Source organism: Rhinopithecus bieti, unplaced genomic scaffold, assembly GCF_001698545.2.
Source record: "Rhinopithecus bieti isolate Rb0 unplaced genomic scaffold, ASM169854v2 scaffold_28547, whole genome shotgun sequence".
Taxonomy (NCBI): Eukaryota; Metazoa; Chordata; class Mammalia; order Primates; family Cercopithecidae; genus Rhinopithecus; species Rhinopithecus bieti.
Genome location: NW_016813480.1, coordinates 1,103,093 through 1,120,278, shown reverse-complemented (window position 1 = coordinate 1,120,278; position 17,186 = coordinate 1,103,093). Strand labels below are relative to the sequence as shown.

General features: G+C 43.2%; 1 protein-coding gene across 1 annotated transcript; it reads right to left on the bottom strand.

The window, feature by feature from the left end:
* Nucleotides 1-4,878: 4,878 nt before the first annotated feature.
* LOC108512903 (POM121-like protein 2) lies at nucleotides 4,879-6,327 on the bottom strand. Its single transcript, XM_017848462.1, has 2 exons — nucleotides 5,444-6,327; nucleotides 4,879-5,265 (listed from the first exon to the last, which is right to left on the bottom strand). The coding sequence occupies exon 1, from the start codon at nucleotides 6,325-6,327 to the stop codon at nucleotides 5,446-5,448; it is 882 nt and encodes a 293-aa protein (XP_017703951.1). The 3' UTR covers nucleotides 4,879-5,265; nucleotides 5,444-5,445.
* Between the last annotated feature and the right edge of the window lie 10,859 nt (nucleotides 6,328-17,186).

Genomic DNA, 17,186 nt, shown 5'->3' with positions numbered 1-17,186 from the left:
TCACAGGTCAGAAAGCCTGTGCAGAGACTGTGTAGATAGGTATGAGGCCAGGTTTCCCAAGGGGCTTTTATTGGCTCTATAAGTCAAATATGATTCCTTAAAGGAAAGCATATCATTACAGGCAAAGCCTTGCTAAAATAACCAGTTTCTCCATTGTGTCCTATTGCAAAAGAAAACAGATTCTTAATGCATTTATATAATTAACTATATTGCCATAAGTTAAGAATACTCACAAATGGCTTTTAAATTCTGAAGAAATCAGGTAGAGAGAAACAAATATGCTCCAAATTTTGTTCACTCAATTGTTAAAAGCTGTCAGTAGCTCAAAAAAAAGTTTCATTGACTCTGAAAAGCAATATGAAGGATTAGCAATGTTTAAAGCAAAAAGTCAAAAAGATTACTTCAGTCTTCCATTAGTTCAGTCCATACAGTTAACTCCTGTTCTGCTTGACATTCATGAGTATTCCAGCTGTCCATGAGAGTCCTCAAAGTTTTTTCTCCATTCTAATGTCACAATCTCCAAAGTTATCAGAAACCTGCATTCAAGAACACCTGTTAAAGTCCTGTAGCTGTCTTTAAACCACCTTTTAAAGAGGATTAAAACAAGACAACGATTATGGATGACACAACATCTTAGTTACGACAGCCAATATTAAAGCCATAAATGACAAGGAAATTTTGGTTACTTCTGTGGCATACAACAATTTTACATAACAATCATAACTATTAATAACATACACTAAGTCATATCAGAATTATAGGAGTTTCCCGTAATTTTGGAACACATACCAATAACATGTGTATACAAATAAAGCCCAAAGAAAGCCTAACACCATTTCATATTTGACAATGTTTCCTGTATGATTTTATGCCAAATAAGCCAAATATGTCATATTTGTACTTTAGGGGACCTAATACCTAAAAGATTAATTAGGTCAGAAAACACAAAATTTATTTTTTCTAACTTTTTATTTTATTTTACTTCAAGTTCTGGGATACATGTGCAGAACGTGCAGGTTTGTTACATAGGTATGCATGTGCCATGGTGGTTTGCTGCACCTATCAACCCATCATCTAGGTTTTAAGACTGGCATGCAGTAGGTATTTGTCCTAATGCTTTCCCTCCCCTTGGCCCCCAGACCCTGACAGGCCCTAGTGTGTGATATTCCCCTCCCTGTGTCCATGTGTTCTCATTGTTCAACTCCCACTTATGAGTGAGAATATTCAGTGTTTGGTTTTCTGTTTCTGTGTTAGTTTGCTGAGGATGATGGTTTCCAGCTTCATCTATATCCCTGCAAAGGACATGAACTCATCCTTTTTATACTGCATGTATTTCATGGGGTGTATATGTGCCAAATTTTCTTTATCCAGTTATCATTGATGGGCATTTGGGTTGGCTTCAAGTCTTGCCTATTGGTAAATAGTGCTCGCCAATAAACTACATTTTACATGGTTGTCTATAGCTAGAATGATTTATAATCCTTTGGGTATATACCCAGTAATGGCTATGCTGGGTTCAAATGCCGTATTTTCTGATTCTAGATCCTTGAGAATGGCCACACTGTCTTCCACAACGGTTGAACTAATTTACACTCCCACCAACAGTGCTAAAAGCCATTCCTATTTCTCACATCCTCTTCCAACATTCTGTTGTTTCCTGACTTTTTAATGATCATCAATTCTAACTGGCATGAGCATGCGTATCTCATTGTGGTTTTGATTTGCATTTCTTTAATGATCAGTGATGACGAGCATTTTTTTCATATGTTTGTTGGCTGCACAAATGTCTTTTTTTTTTTTTTTTTTTTTTTTTTTGAGAAGCATCTGTTCATATCCTTCACCCTGTTTTTGATGGGGTTGCTTTTTTTCTTGTAAATTTAAGTTTCTTATAGATTCTGGATATTAGCCCTTTGTCAGATGGATAGATGACATTTAGCCCATTTGCATTTAATGTTCATATTGTTATGTGTGAAGTTGATCTTGTCATTATGACACTAGCTGGTTATTTTGCCTGTTAGTTGATGCAGTTTCTTCATGGCGTTGATGGTCTTTACAATTTGGTATATTTTTGCAGTGGCTGGTGCCAGATTTTCCTTTCCATATTTAGTGCTTCCTTCAGGAGGTCTTGTAAGGCAGGTCTGGTAGTGACAATATCTCTCTGCATTTGCTTGTCTGTAAAGGATTTTATTTCTCCTTTGCTTATGAAGCTTAGTTTGGCTGCATACGAAATTCTGGGTTGAAAATTCTTTTCTTTAAGAATGTTGAGGCTGGGTGCAGTGGCTCACACCTGTAATCCTAGCACTTTGTGAGGTTGAGGTGGGCGGATTCCAAGGTCAAGAGATTGAGACTATCCTGGCCAGAATGGTGAAACTCTATCTCTACTAAAAATACAAAAATTAGCTGGGCATGGTGGCATGCACCTGTAGTCCGAGCTATGTGGGAGGCTGAGGCAGGAAAATCGCTTGAACCCGGGAGATGGAGGTTGCAGTGAGCCAAGACTGCACCACTGCACTCCAGCCTGGGCAACACAGCGAGACTCCATTTCCAAAAAAAAAAAAAAAAGAGTGTTGAATATTGGCTCCCACTCTCTTCTGGCTTGTAGGGTTTCTGAAGAGAGATCTGCTGTTGGTCTGATGCTCTTCCCTTCGTGCATAATCTGACCTTTCTTTCTGGCTGCCCTTAACATTTTCCCCTTCATTTCAACCTTGATGAATCTGATGATTATGTGTCTTGGAATTGCTCTTCTTTGGAGTATCTTGGTGGTGTTCTCTGTATTTCCTGACGTTGAATGTTTGCCTGTCTTGTTAGGTTGGAGAAGTTCTGGATAATATCCTGAAGAGTGTTTTCCAACTTGGTTCCATTCTCCCTGTCACTTTCAGGTACACCAATCAAACATAGGTTTGGTCTTTTCACGTAGCCTCATATTTTCTGGAGACTTTGTTCATTCCTTTTCCATTTTGTTCTCTAATCTTGTCTTCATGCTTTATTTCATTAAGTTGATCTTCAATCTGTGATATCCTTTTTACGCTTGATCAGTTTGGCTATTAATACATGTGTATGTTGTTCTCCTGCTGTGTTTTTCAGGTCCATCAGGCCATTTATGTTTTTTCTAAACTGGTTATACTAGCTAGTGTAACCTTTATTCAAGGTTCTTAGCTTCCTTGCATTGGGTCAGAACATGCTTCTTGAGCTCGGAGGAGTTTGTTATCACCCACCTTCTGAAGCCTACTTCTGTCAATTCATCAAAATCATTCTCCATCAATTGTGTTTCCTTGCTGGCAAGGAGTTTTGATCCTTTGGAGGAGAAGAGCCATTCTGGTTTTTGAAATTTTCAGCCTTTTTGCACTGATTTTTCCTCATCTTTGTGGATTTATCTACCTTTGGTCTTTGATGTTAGTGACCTTCAGATGGGGTTTTGTTTGGACGTCCTTTTTATTGATGTTGATGCTATTCCTTTCTGCTTGTTAGTTTTCCTTCTGTCAGACCCCTCTGCTGCAGGTCTGCTGGAGTTTGCTGGAACTCTACTCCAGACCCCATTCTCCTGGATATCACCAGCAGAGGCTGCAGAACAGCAAAGATTGTTGCCTGTTCCTTCCTCTGGAAGCTTTGTCCCAGGGGGCACCTGCCAGATGCTGGCCTGAGCTCTCCTGTATGAGGTGTCTGTCCGCCCCTGCTGGGAGGTGTCTCCCACTCAGGAGGCACAGGGGTCAGGGACCCACTTGAGGAGCAGTCTGTCCCTTAGCAGAGCTCGAGTACTGTGCTGGAAGATCCGCTGCTCTCTTCAGAGCTGCCAGACAGTAACGTTTAATTCTGCAGAAGCTGCACCCACAGCCGCCCCTTCCTGTCCCAGGAAGATGGAAGTTTTGTCTATAGGCCCCTAACTGGGGCTGCTGCCTTTCTTTCAGAGATGCCCTGGCCAAAGAGGAGGGATCTAGACAGGCAGTCTGGCTACAGCAGCTTTGCTGAGCTGTGGTGTGCTCCATCCAGTTGGTACTTCCTGGCTGCTTTGTTTACGCTGTGAGGGGAAAACTGCCTACTCAAGCCTCAGTAATGGCCGACGCCTCTCTCTGGACCAAGCTGGAGCATCCCAGGTCAACTTCAGAGTGCTGTGCTGGTGGTGAGAATTTCCAGCCAGTGGATCTTAGCTTGCTGGGCTCCATGGGGGTGGGATCTGCTGAGCTAGACCGATTGACTCCCTGGCTTCAGCCCCCTTTCCAGGGGAGTGAACAGTTCTGTCTCACTGGTGTTCTTGGTGCCACTGGGGTATGAAAAAAAAACTTCTCCAGTGTCTGCCCAAATAGCCGCCCAGTTTTGTCCTTGAAACCCAGGGCCCTGGTGGTGTAGGCTCCTGAGGTAATCTCCTGGTCTGTGGGTTGGGAAAAGTGTAGTATCTGGGCCAGAACACATTGTCCCCCATGGCACAGTCCCTCAGGGCTTCCCTTGGCTACGGGAGGGAGTTCCCTGACCCCTGCACTTCCCAGGTGAGGTGACGCCCCACCCTGCTTCATCTCGCCCTCCATGGGCTGCACCCACTACCTAACCAGTCCCAATGAGATGAGCTGGGTACCTATGTTGGAAATGCACAAATCACCTGCCTTCTGTGTTGATCTCACTGGGAGCTGCAGACCAGAGCTGTTCTTATTCAGCCATCTTGCCAGCCACTCTACCTTTTCTTTCCACAATTCTTTTATGAGCTAAATGATATGCAATTTTCCCCACAGTCTAAGGCTTGTTTCACATTCTCCTAACAGTACATTTTGAAGAGGTTATGTTCTTAATTTTAACCATGTCCAATTCATATATTTTTTCTTTTATAGACTCTGTTTTTGGTATTATCTAAAAAAATTTGCATAACACGAAGTCAAAAAAATTTTCCTTTATTTTATTCTAAAAGATATAAATTCATTGGTTTTACATTTAAGTCTATGATCTACTTGTGTTAGTTTTGAATATAGTGTGAGGTGTGCCTTGAATTTTCTTTTCTTGCTTAAGGATATGCAACTCATTTCTATTTTTTAAAATAATAAAGACATTTACTATTATTTAAAAGAAGAACAAATATTTATGCAAACTGTGAAAATGGAGGCTATGCCTGCCTCCTGTTTCTGGGAAGAAGGCAGAAGTGGGTGGGCAAGGGAAAGGTAAGGGTTTTGAGGGCAACAAGGTCTCTTCAGTGTGGGCTCCGCAGGCTGAGGAGGGGCGGGGCTGGGGCTGGCAGAGCGGTCAGCTGAGGCAGTGGAAGTGCCCTGGTGGGGTCAGTGGCTCCTGTGGGGGTAAAACAAGGGTCAATAGGATGAAGCAGTCTGGAGGCTCAGGAGAAGGTGACAGGGCCCTGACTCTGAGCTGGGCTGCAGGCTGGGTGTGCTCAGAGGTGCATGGTCTCCCCGGGGCAGCTCCTTGGAGTGTAGGAAGACCCAAGACACCGAGGCATTGCTGCACCTACTCCTAGAGCTCCGGCGGTGGCTCTTCAGCTGGTCTGTGGCCGGCGTACTTCCTGCAGTAGGGCAGGCGGCGGGCTGAGGGAAGGCTGCTTCTCCTCGAAGACACTGCTGCTGGAGAGTGCAGGCTTCTGAGCGGCCCAGGCCGGGGCACAAAGGCGGGGACCTCTCCATGTCTCCTGATGGGCTTGAAGGCAGATAGCCTTGGTGATGGGCTCTGCTTGCTACGCTTGGTGTCTGAGACCTCAAACCAGAGTGTCTCGTCGAATTTCCTTTTTCCCTTGCTGCACTGGCTGAGGGCCTTCAGCACGGTCTCCCTGGCACAGGGATCTGGGGCCTCGGGAGGAGGTGACGCTTGTACACGCTCCCCTTTGTGCTCCGGCGGGGCGATTTTCACGGTCACAAGGCTGCGGACGGGCCGGGGGTGCCGGGCCTTCCAAAGCCTCCGCTTCATGTAGGCCAGGTGAGCCTCGGGAAAGTCTGGCCCAGTGAGGCTTAGGAGCGGTGGCCTGTTGGGAAAGCGCCTCCAGGCCTCCGGGATCAGCTCTCTCCGGATGCGGGCGTAGTCCCAATCGGGAGGAGCGGTGGGGAGGGGCCGGGTGGCGACCCAGCGCTTCCCATGGACGTAGACGACTTTGCAGCGGTCCTGGACCTGGGAGCGGAGGACAGGCCTGGACGGCAGGGATCGGTGCTTCTGGGCTCGGGGCAGCACCCTGGCCCGGGGCCAGCCCAGGAACCAGCTCAGGTAGTTGCCCATGACAGCAGTGCAATCGACGGGACCTTCCGTTAGAAATTCGGCTTCCAGAAGTTTCCGAAGTCTGCGGCCGGGGCCAAGTGTGCTGAGCTTGGTGACCGTTGGCCTCAGGACTCCAGAAAGCGCGCAAAGCATCGCGCGCTGGGTACCCTCTGGCAACGCCTCGCGGAATCGGGGACGTTAAGGGCGCAGCTGCAGCGGGGGAGGGCAGCACCCAGAGGATCTGGGGGACCAGGGAAGCTCAAGCCTCCGTCCTTCCCCCTGATGGTCCCAGTCACTTGGCTCTGGGAAGAGGGGCCTAGCAGCTGCCTCTACTTTTGTGCCTGACTTTTAAAGGTGGAAGATAGAACTTCTGCCAGGTCCTGAAAACTGCAGATGCCTGTTGACAGAAGGGTGCTCTCTCTGATCAGTGTGAAAATGAACACAATACACTTGGATACTCTTTCCAGGAAAAACAAATCATTTACTTATATCAGTAAAGCTGATGTGTGCTTCATTCTTCCAGGATGGATGTTAATGTCACTTTTTGGAATTTTGCTTTTAAGAAAATGGAGAGTCATCAGGTTTTGTTTTAGCACAGGCAATGTTGATTTTATGTGGATTTCCCATAATTTCCACCCTTTCTACATCCATGAATAGATTGTCTATCTCTGAACACTGTCATTTCTCTCCTTTCGCTTTATTTATTTTTAAGAATTATTTCAGTAGTTTTTTGGGGAAAAGGTGATGTTTGGTTACACATATACGTTATTTAGTTGTGATTTCTGAGGTTTTGGTGCACCCTTTACCCAAGCAGTGTAAATTGTACCCCATGTGTAGTCTTTCATCCCTCACTCTCCTCCCACCCTCTCCCCAAAGTCCCCAAAGTGCATTGTATCATTCTTATGCCTTTGCATCCTCATAGCTTAGCTCCCACTTATGAGTGAGAACATAAGATGTTTAGTTTTCCATTCCTGAGTTACTTCACTTAGAATAATGGTCTCCAACTTCATCCAGGTTGCTGCGAATGCCATTATTTCATTCATTTTTCAGGCTGATTAGTATTCCATAGTACGTTTGTACCAAATTTTCTTTATTCACTCATAAATTGATGGGCATTTGGGCTGATTCCATATTTTTGCAATTGCTATTTCTGCTGCTATAAACATATGTGTGCAAGTATCTTTTTCGTATAATGACTTCTTTTCTTCTGGGTAGGTACCAAGTAGTGGTATTGCTGGATCAAAGGGTAGTTCTACTTCTAGTTCTTTAAGGAGTCTCCACACTGTTTTCCATAGTGGTTTATACAGTTTACATTCCCACCAGCAGTATACCAGTGTTTCCTTTTCACCACATCCATACCAACATCTATTATTTTTTTATTATGGCCATTCTTGCAGGAGTAAGGTGGTATCACATTATGGTTTTTATTTGCATCTCCCTGATGATTAGTGATGATGAGCATTTTTTCTTATGTTTGTTGGCTATTTGTATATTTGAGAATTAAGAGTTGTCTATTTATGTCTTTAGCCCACTTTTTGAGTAGGATTATTTGTTTTTTTCTTGCTGATTTGTTTGAGTTCCTCATAGATTCTGGATATTATTCCTTTGTCAGATGCATAGTTTGTGAAGATTTTCTCCCACTCTGTGGGCTGTTTATCTGCTGATTATTGCTTTTACTATGCTTAAGTAAAGTAAGTAAAGTAATTAAACTTTTAGTTTAATTACGTCTCAACTATTTATCTCTGTTTTTATTGCATTTGCTTTTGGATTCGTGGTCATAAAATCCTTGCCTAAGTCAATGTCTAGAAGGGTTTTTTCAATGTTATCTTCTAGAAATTTTATGGTTTCAGGTCTTAGATTTAAGTTTTTGATCCATCTTGAGTTGATTTTATATAAGGTGAGAGATGAGGATCCAGTTTCATTCTTCTGCATGTGGCTTGCCAATTATCCCAGCACCATTTGTTGAATAGGGTATCCTTTCTCCACTTTATGTTTTTGTTTGCGTTGTTGAAGATCAGTTTGCTGTAGGTATATGGCTTTATTTCTGGGTTCTCTATTCTGTTCCATTGGTCTAGTAGCCTATTTTCATACCAGTACCATGCTGTTTTGGTGATTATAGCCTTATAATGTAGTTTGAAGTCAGGTAATATGACACCTCCAGATGTGTTCTTTTTGCTTAGCCCTGCTTTGGCTAGGCGAACTCTTTTTCAGTTCTATGTGAATTTTATAATTGTTTTTTCTAGTTCTGTGAAGAATGATGGTGGTATTTTGACGAGAATTGCATTGAATTTGTAGATTGCTTTTGGCAGTGTGGTCATATTCACAATATTGATTCTACCCATCCATGAGCATGGCATGTGTTTCCATTTGTTTGTGTCATCTGTGATTTTTTTTTGGCAGTGTTTTGCAGTTTTCTTTGTAGGGGTCTTTCACTTCCTTGGTTAGGTGTAATATACTCCTAAGTGTTTTTTTGTTTGTTTGTTTGTTTGTTTTGTAGCTATTGTAAAAGGGCTTGAGTTCTTGATTTGATTCTCAGCTTGGTTGCTGTTGGTGTATAGCAGTGCTACTGATTTGTGTATATTGAGTTTGTATTCTGAAACTTTGCTGAATTCATTTATCAGTTCTAGGAGCTTTTAGGATGAGGCTTTAGGGTTTTCTTAGTATACCATTATGTCATTGGTGAACAGTGACACTTTGACTTCCTCTTTACTGATTTGGATGCCCTTTATTTCTTTCTCTTGTCTAATTGCTCTGGCTAGGACTTCCAGTACTGCGTTGAATAGAAGTGGTGAAAGTGGGTATCCTTGACTTGTTCTCAGAGGGAATGCTTTCACCTTTTCCCCATTCAGTATAATGTTGGCTGTGGGATTGTCATAGATGGCTTTTATTATCTTAAAATACATCCTTTCTATGCTGATTTTGCTGAGGGATGCTGGAGTTTGTCATGCTTTTTCTGTGTCTGTTGAGATGATCATGTTATTTTTGTTTTTAATCCTGTTTATATGGTGTATCACATTTATTGACTTGCGTATGTTAAACCATCTTGCATCCCTAGTATGAAACCAACTTGATCATGGTAGATTATCTTTTTTGTATGCTGTTGGATTCCATTGTATGCTGTTGGATTCCATTTGTTGAGGATTTTTGCAACCATGTTCATCAGGGATATTGGTCTGCAATTTTCTCTTTTTGTGATGCTCCTTTCTGGTTTTAGTATTAGGGTAATACTGGCTTCATAGAATGATGTAGGGAGGATTGCCTCTTTCTCTATTTTTTGAAATAGTGTCAATAGATTGATACAATTCTTCTTTGAATGTCTCACAGAATTCAACTGTGAGCTCGTCTAGTCCTGGACTTTTTCTTGTTGGCATTTTCTTTTTTAATTACCATTTCAATCTTGCTGCTTATTACCGGTCTATTCAGAGTTTTAATTTCTTCCTGGTTTAATCTAGGAAGGTTGTATATTTCCAGGAATTTATCCAACTCCTCTAGGTTTTCTTTCCATGTTTAATGCTTCCTTCAGGAGCTCTTACAAGGCAGGCCTGGTGGTGATAAAATCTCTCAGCATTTGCTTATCTGTAAAGGATTTTATTTCTCCTTTGCTTATGAAACTTAATTTGGCTGGATATCAAAATCTGGATTGAAAATTATTTGCTTTAAGAATGTTGGATATTGGTCCCCACTCTCTTCTGGCTTGTAGGGTTTCTGCAGAGAAATCTGCTGTTAGTCTGATGGGCTTCTCTTTGTGGGTAACCTGAGCTTTGTCTCCGGCTGCCCTTAATATTTTTTCCTTCATTTCAGCCTTGGTGAATCTGATGATTATGTGTCTTGGGATTGCTCTTCTTGAGGAATATCTTTGTGGTGTCCTCTGTATTTCCTGTATTTGAATGTTGGCCTGTCTTGCTAGGTTGGGGAAGTTCTCCTGGATAATATCCTGAAGAGTGTTTTCCAACTTGGTTCCGTTCTCCTCATCATTTTCAGGTACACCAATCAAACGTAGATTTGTTCTTTTCACATAGTCCCATGTTACTTGGAGGTTTTGTTTGTTCCTTTTAATTCTTTTTTCTCTAATCTTGTCTTCTCACTTTATTTCATTAAGTTGATCTTCAATCTCTGATATCCTTTTTTCCACTTGATTGATTCAGCTATTTATACTTGTGTGTGCTTCACGAAGTTCTAGTGCTGTGTTTTCAGCTCCATCAGGTCATTTAGGTTCTTCTCTAAACTGGTTTTCTAGTTAGCAATTCCTCTAACCTTTTTTCAAGGTTCTTAGCTTCCTTGCATTGTGTTAGAAAATGCTCCTTTAGCTCAGAGAAGTTTATTACCCACCTTCTGAAGTCTACTTCTGTAAATTCTTCAAACTCATTCTTCATCCAGTTTTGTTCCCTTGCTGGGGAGTTGTGATCCTTTGGAGGAGAAGAGGCATTCTGATTTTTGGAATTTTCAGCCTTTTTGCACTGGTTTTTCACCATCTTTGTGGATTCATCTACTTTGGTCTTTGATGTTGGTTACCTTTGAATGGGGTCTTTGAGTGGTCATGTTATTCCTTTCTGTTTGTTAGTTTTTCTTCTAACAGTCAGGTCCCTCTGCTGCAGGTCTGCTGGAGTTTGCTGGAGATCCGCTCCAGACCCTGTTTTCCTGGGTATCACCAGCGGAGGCTGCAGAACAGCAACGATTGCTGCCTGTTCTTTCCTCTGGAAGCTTCGTCCCAGGAGGCACCTGCCAGATGCTAGCCTGAGCTCTCCTGTATGAGGTGTCTGTTGGCCCCTACCGGGAGGTGTCTCCCAGTCAGGGTACACAGGGGTCAGGGACCCACTTGAGGAGGCAGTCTGACCATTAGCAGAGCTCGAACGCTATGCTGGGAGGTCTGCTGCCCTCTTCAGAGCCATCATACAGGGACGTTTAAGTCTGCTGAAGCTGTGCCCACAGCTGCCCCTTCTCCCAGGTGCTCTGCCCCAGGGAGATAGGGGTTTTATCTGTAAGTCCCTCACTGGGGCTGCTGCCTTTTTTTTCAGAGATGCCCTGCCCAGAGAGGAGAAGTCTAGCAGTCTGGCCACAGTGGCCTTGCTAAGCTGCAGTGAGCTCTGCCCAGTTCAAACTCCCTGACGGCTTTGTTGACACTGTGAGAGTAAAACTGCCTACTCAAGCCTCAGCAATGGCGGACACCCCTCCCTACACCAAGCTGGAGCATCCCAGGTTGATCTCAGACTGCTGCTCTGCTGGGAGTAAGAATTTCAAGCCAGTGGATCTTAGTTTGCTGGGCTCTGTGGGGGTGGGACCTGCCAAGCTGGATCATTTGGCTCCCTGGCTTCAGCACCCCTTTCCAAGGGAGTGAACGGTTCTCTCTGGCGTTCTAGGCACCACTGCGGTATGGCAAAAAAAAAAACAAAAACAAAAAAACCCCCTGAAGCTAGTTTGGTGTCCACCCAAACGGCCACCCAGTATTGTGCTTGAAACCCAGGGCCCTGGTGGGGTAGGCACCAGAGGGAATCTTCTGGTCTGCAGGTTACGAAGACCGTGGGAAAAGCGCAGTATCTGCGGGGAGTACATGGTTCCTCCGGCTCAGTCCCTCACGGCTTCCCTTGGGTAGGGGAGAAAATTCCCCAACCCCTTGTACTTCCCAGGTGAGGTGATGCCCCACCCTGCTTCGTCTTGCCCTCCATGGGCTGCACCCACTGTCCAACCAGTCCCAGTGTGATGAACCGTGTACCTCAGTTGGAAATGCAGAAATCACCTGCCTCTGTGTCGATATCGCTGGGAGCTGCAGACTGAAGCTATTCCTGTTGGGCTATCTTGCCAGCAAAATGCTTCCAGCTTTTTCCATTCAGTACAGTATTGGCTGTGGGCTTGTCATAAATAGCTCTTCTTATTTTGAGATTCGTTCCATCAATACCTAGTTTATTGAGAGTTTTTAGCATGAAGGGGTGTTGAATTTTATCGAAGGTCTTTTCTGTATCTATTGAGATAATCATGTGGTTTTTGTCATTGGTTGTGTTTATGTGATGGATTATGTTTATTGATTTACATGTGTTGAACCAGACTTGCATCCTAGGGATGAAGCCAACTTGATTGTGATGGATAAGCTTTTTGATGTGCTACTGGATTTGGTTTGCCAGTATTTTATTGAGGATTTTCACGTCGATGTTCATCAGGGATATTGGCCTGAAATTTTCTTTTTTTGTTGTGTCTCTGCCAGGTTTTGGTATCAGGATGATGCTGGCCTCATAAAATGAGTTAGGGAGGAGTTCCTCTTTTTCTATTGTTTGGAATAGTTTCAGAAGGAATGGTACCAGCTCCTCTTTTTACCTCTGGTAGAATTTGACTTAATCCGTCTGGTCCTGGGTTGTTTTTTGTTGTTGTTGTTGGTGGTGGTAGGCTATTAATTAGTGCCTCAATTTCAGAACTTGTTATTAGTCTATTCAGGGATTTGACTTCTTCCTGGTTTACTCTTGAGAGGGTGTATGTGTCCAGGAATGTATCCATTTCTTTTAGATTTTCTAGTTGATTTGTGTAGAGGTGTTTATAGTATTCTCTAATGGTAGTTTGTACTTCTGTAGGATCAGTGGTGATATCCCCTTTATCATTTTTTATTGTGTCTGTTTGATTCTTCTTACTTTTCTTGTTTATTAGTCTGGCTAGCAGTCTATCTATTTCATGAATATTTTCAAAAAAACAGCTCCTGGATGCATTGGTTTTTTGAAGGGTTTTTTATGTCTCTGTCTCCTTCAGTTCTGCTCTGATCTTAGTTATTTCTTGTCTTCTGCTAGCTTTTGAATTTGTTTGCTCTTGCTTCTCTAGTTCTTTTAATTTTGATGTTAGGGTGTCAGTTTTAGATCTTTCCCGCTTTCTGATGTGGGCATTTAGTGCTATAAATTTCCCTCTAAACACTGCTTTAGCTGTGTCTCAGAGATTCTGGTATGTTGTGTCTTTGTTCTCATTGGTTTCAAAGAACTTATTTATTTCTGCCTTAATTTAATTATTTACCAGGTAGTCATTCAGGAGCACGCTGTTCAGTTTCCATGTAGTTGTGAAGTTTGGAGTCAGTTTCTTAATGGTGAGTTCTAATTTGATTGCACTGTGGTCTGAGAGACTGTTAGGATTTCCATTCTTTTGCATCTGCTGACGAGTGTTTTAGTTCCAATTATGTGGTCGATTTTAGAATAAGTGCTATGTGGTGCTGAGAAGAATGTATATTCTGTTGATTTTGGGTGGAGAGTTCTGTAGATGTCTATTAGGTCCACTTGGTCCAGAGCTGAGTTCAAGTTCTGAATATCCTTGCTAATTTTCTGTCTTATTGATCTCTCTGATATTGACAGTGGGGTGTTAAAGTCTCCCACTACTATTGTGTGGAAGTCTAAGTCTCTTTGTAGGTCTCTAAGAACTTGTTTTATGAATCTGGGTTCTCCTGTATTTGGTGCATATATATTTAGGATAGTTAGCTCTTCTTGTTGCATTGATCCCTTTACCATTATATAGTGTACTTCTTTGTCTCTTTTGTCTTTTTTGATCTTTGTTGGTTTGAAGTATTCTATCAGAGACTAGGATTGCAACCCCTATTTTTAAAAAATTTTTTATTTATTATTTATTTATTTTTTGAGACAGTCTCACTTTGTCACCTAGACTGGAGTGTAGTGGTGCGATCTCGGTCCACTAAAACCTCTGCCTCCCAGGTTCAAGGAATTCTCCTGCCTCAGCCTCCCAAGTAGCTGGGACTACAGGCACGTGCCACCATGCCCGGCTAATTTTTTGTGTTTTTATTAGAGATGGGGTTTCACTGTGTTAGCCTGGATGGTCTCGATCTCCTGACCTTGTGATTTGCGCGCCTTGGCCTCCCAAAGTGCTGGGATTACATGCCCAGCCCAACCCTTGCTTTTTTTTTTTGCTTTCCATTTGCTTGGTAAATATTCCTCCATCCCTTTATTTTGAGCCTATGTGTGTCATCACATCTGAGATGGGTCTCCTGAATACAGCACACTGATGGATCTTGACTCTGTTTAATTTGCCAGTCTGTGTCTTTTAATTGGGGCATTTAGCATTGTTATTGTGAATATGATCCTGTCATTATGATGCTAGCTGGTTATTTTGCCTGTTAGTTGATGCAGTTTCTTCATGGTGTCAATGGTCTTTGCAAACTGGTATGTTTTTGCAGTGGCTGGTACCAGTTTTTTTTTCCCCCCTATATTTAGTGCTTCCTTCAGGAGCTCTTGTAAGGCAGGCCTGGTGGTGACAAAATCTCTCTGCATTTGCTTGTCTGTAAAGGATTTTATTTCTCCTTCACTTATGAAGCTTAGTTTGGCTGGATATGAAACTCTGGGTTGAAAATTCTTTTCTTTAAGAATGTTGAGGCTGGGCATGATAGCTCACACCTTAATCCCAGCACTTTGTGAGGCTGAGGTGGGCAGATCATGAGGTCAAGAGATCAAGAGTATCCTGGCCAAGATGGTGAAACTCCATCTCTACTAAAAATACAAAAATAAGCTGGGCATGGTGGCATGCGCCTGTAGTCCCAACTACATGGGAGGCTGAGGCAGGAGAATTGCTTGAACCTTGGAGGCAGAGGTTGCAATGAGCCAAGATTGCATCACTACACTGCAGCCTGGTGACAGAGCAAGACTCTGTCTCAAAAAAAAAAAAAAAAAAAAAAAAAAAAAAAAGGACGTTGAATATTGGGTCTCACTCTCTTCTGGCTTGTAGGGTTTCTGCAGAGAGATCCTCTGTTAGTCTGATGGGCGTCCCTTTGTGCATAACCCGATCTTTCTTTCTGGCTGCCCTTAACATTTTTTTCTTCATTTCAATCTTGGTGAATCTGACAATTATGCGTCTTGGGGATGCTCTTCTCGAGGAGTATCTTAGTGGTGTTCTCTATATTTCCTGAAGTTGAATGTTGGCCTGTATTGCTAGGTTGGGGAAGTACTGGTGAATAATATCCTGAAGAGTGTTTTCCAACTTGGTTCCATTCTCTCTGTCTCTTCAGGTATACCAATCAAACATAAATTTGTTCTTTTTACGTAGTCCCATATTTCTTGGAGGCTTTGTTTGTTCCTTTGCAATTTTTTCTCTAATCTTGTCTTCATGCTTTATTTCATCAAGTTGGTCTTCAATCTGATATCCTTTTTTCCACTTCATTCGGCTATTGATACTTGTGTATGCTTCATGAAGTTCTTGTGCTGTTTTTCAGCTCCATCAAGTCATTTATGTTCTTCTCTAAACTGGTTATTTTGGTTAGCAATTCATCTAACCTTTTTTCAAGGTTCTTAGCTTCCTTGCATTGGGTCAGAACACGCTCCTTTAGCTCAGAGGAGTTTGTTATTACCCACTTTCTGCTGCCGACTTCCATCAATTCATCAAACTCATTCTCTGTCCAGTTTTGTGCCCTTGCTGGAGAGGAGTTGCAATCACTTGGAGTAGAAGAGGCAATTTTCAGCATTTTTATGCTGTTTTTTTCCTCATCTTCATGGATTTATCTACCTTTGGTCTTTGAGACTAATGACCTTTGGATGGGTTTTCTGTGTGTGGAGGTCCTTTATGTTGATGTTGATGTTATTCCCTTCTGTTTGTTAGTTTTCCTTCTAACAGTCAGGCCCCTCTGCTGTAGGTCTGCTGGAGTTTGCTGGAGGTCCACTGCAGACCCTATTTGCCTGGGTATCACCAGTGGAGGCTGCAGAACAGCAAAGATTGTTACCTGCTTCTTCCCCTGGAAGCTTTGTCCCAGAGGCACCTGCCAGATGTGAGCCTGAGCTCTCCTGTATCAGGGGTCTGTCGACCCATGTTGGAAGATCTCTCCCAGTCAGGCAGCATGGGGGTCAGGGACCCACTCGAGGAGGCAGTCTGTCCCTTAGCAGAGCTTGAGCGCTGTGCTGGGAGAACCTTCTTTGTCAGGATCCACTGCTCTCTTCAGAGCCAGCAGGCAGAAACATTGAAGTCTGGTGAAGTTGTGCCCACAACCACCCCTTCCCCCAGGTGCTCTATCCCAGGGAGATGGGAGTTTTATCTATAAGCCCCTGATTGGGGCTGCTGCCTTTCTTTCAGAGATCCCCTTCCCAGTGAAGAGGAATCTAGAGAGGCAGTCTGGTCACAGCTGCTTTGCTGTGCTGTGTTGAGTTCCACCCAGTCCTTAACACTGTGAGGGGAAAACCGCCTACTCAAGTCTCAGTAATTGTGGATGCCTCTCACCCCACCATGCTCGATCATCTCAGGTCGACTTCAGACTGCTGTGCTGGCAGCAAGAATTTCAAGCCAGTGGTTCTTAGCTTGCTGGGCTTCATCAGAGTGGAACCCGCCAAACGAGACCATTTGGCTCCCTGACTTCAGCCCCCTTTCCAGACTAGTAAACAGTTCTGTCTTGCTGGAGTTCTAGGCACCACTGGGGTATGAAAAAGAAAACTCCTGCAGCTAGCTTGGTGTCTGCCTGAACAGCCACCCAGTTTTGTGCTTCAAACCCGGGGCCCTGGTGGTGCAGGCACATGAGGGAATCTCCTGGTCTGCAGATTGCAAAAACCATGGGAGAAGCGTAGTATCTGGCTGGATAGCACAGTCCCTCACAGCTTCCCTTGGCTGGGAAAGGGAGACCCCCTGTCCTTGCACTTCCCGGGTGAAGTGATGCTCCACCCTGCTTCTGCTTGCTCTCTGTGAGCTGCACCCACTGCCTAACCAGTCTCAATGAGATGAACCAGGTACCTCAGTTGGAAATGCAGAAATCTCCTGCCTTCTATGTTGGTCTTGCTGGGAGCTGCAGACCAGAGCTGTTCCTATTCGGCCGTCTTGCCAGATCCCCCAAAGACATAATTTATAATTTGATTTTGGAAAGTTTGTCAAATCTCAAATGTTTAAATGCTTTATATTTTAAAGTAGAATTTCAGGTTACCATAAGTCATTCATTTTGCCAAAATGATAACTTAAAATTTTTTTAAAGACAAAATATTTTAATCATTAATAGAGGGAAGACTTAGCTTTCCAAGTTTTATGTCTCTTTTCTTTCCCTTCTTTTTTCTACAGTTTATTCAAAAGCAAAA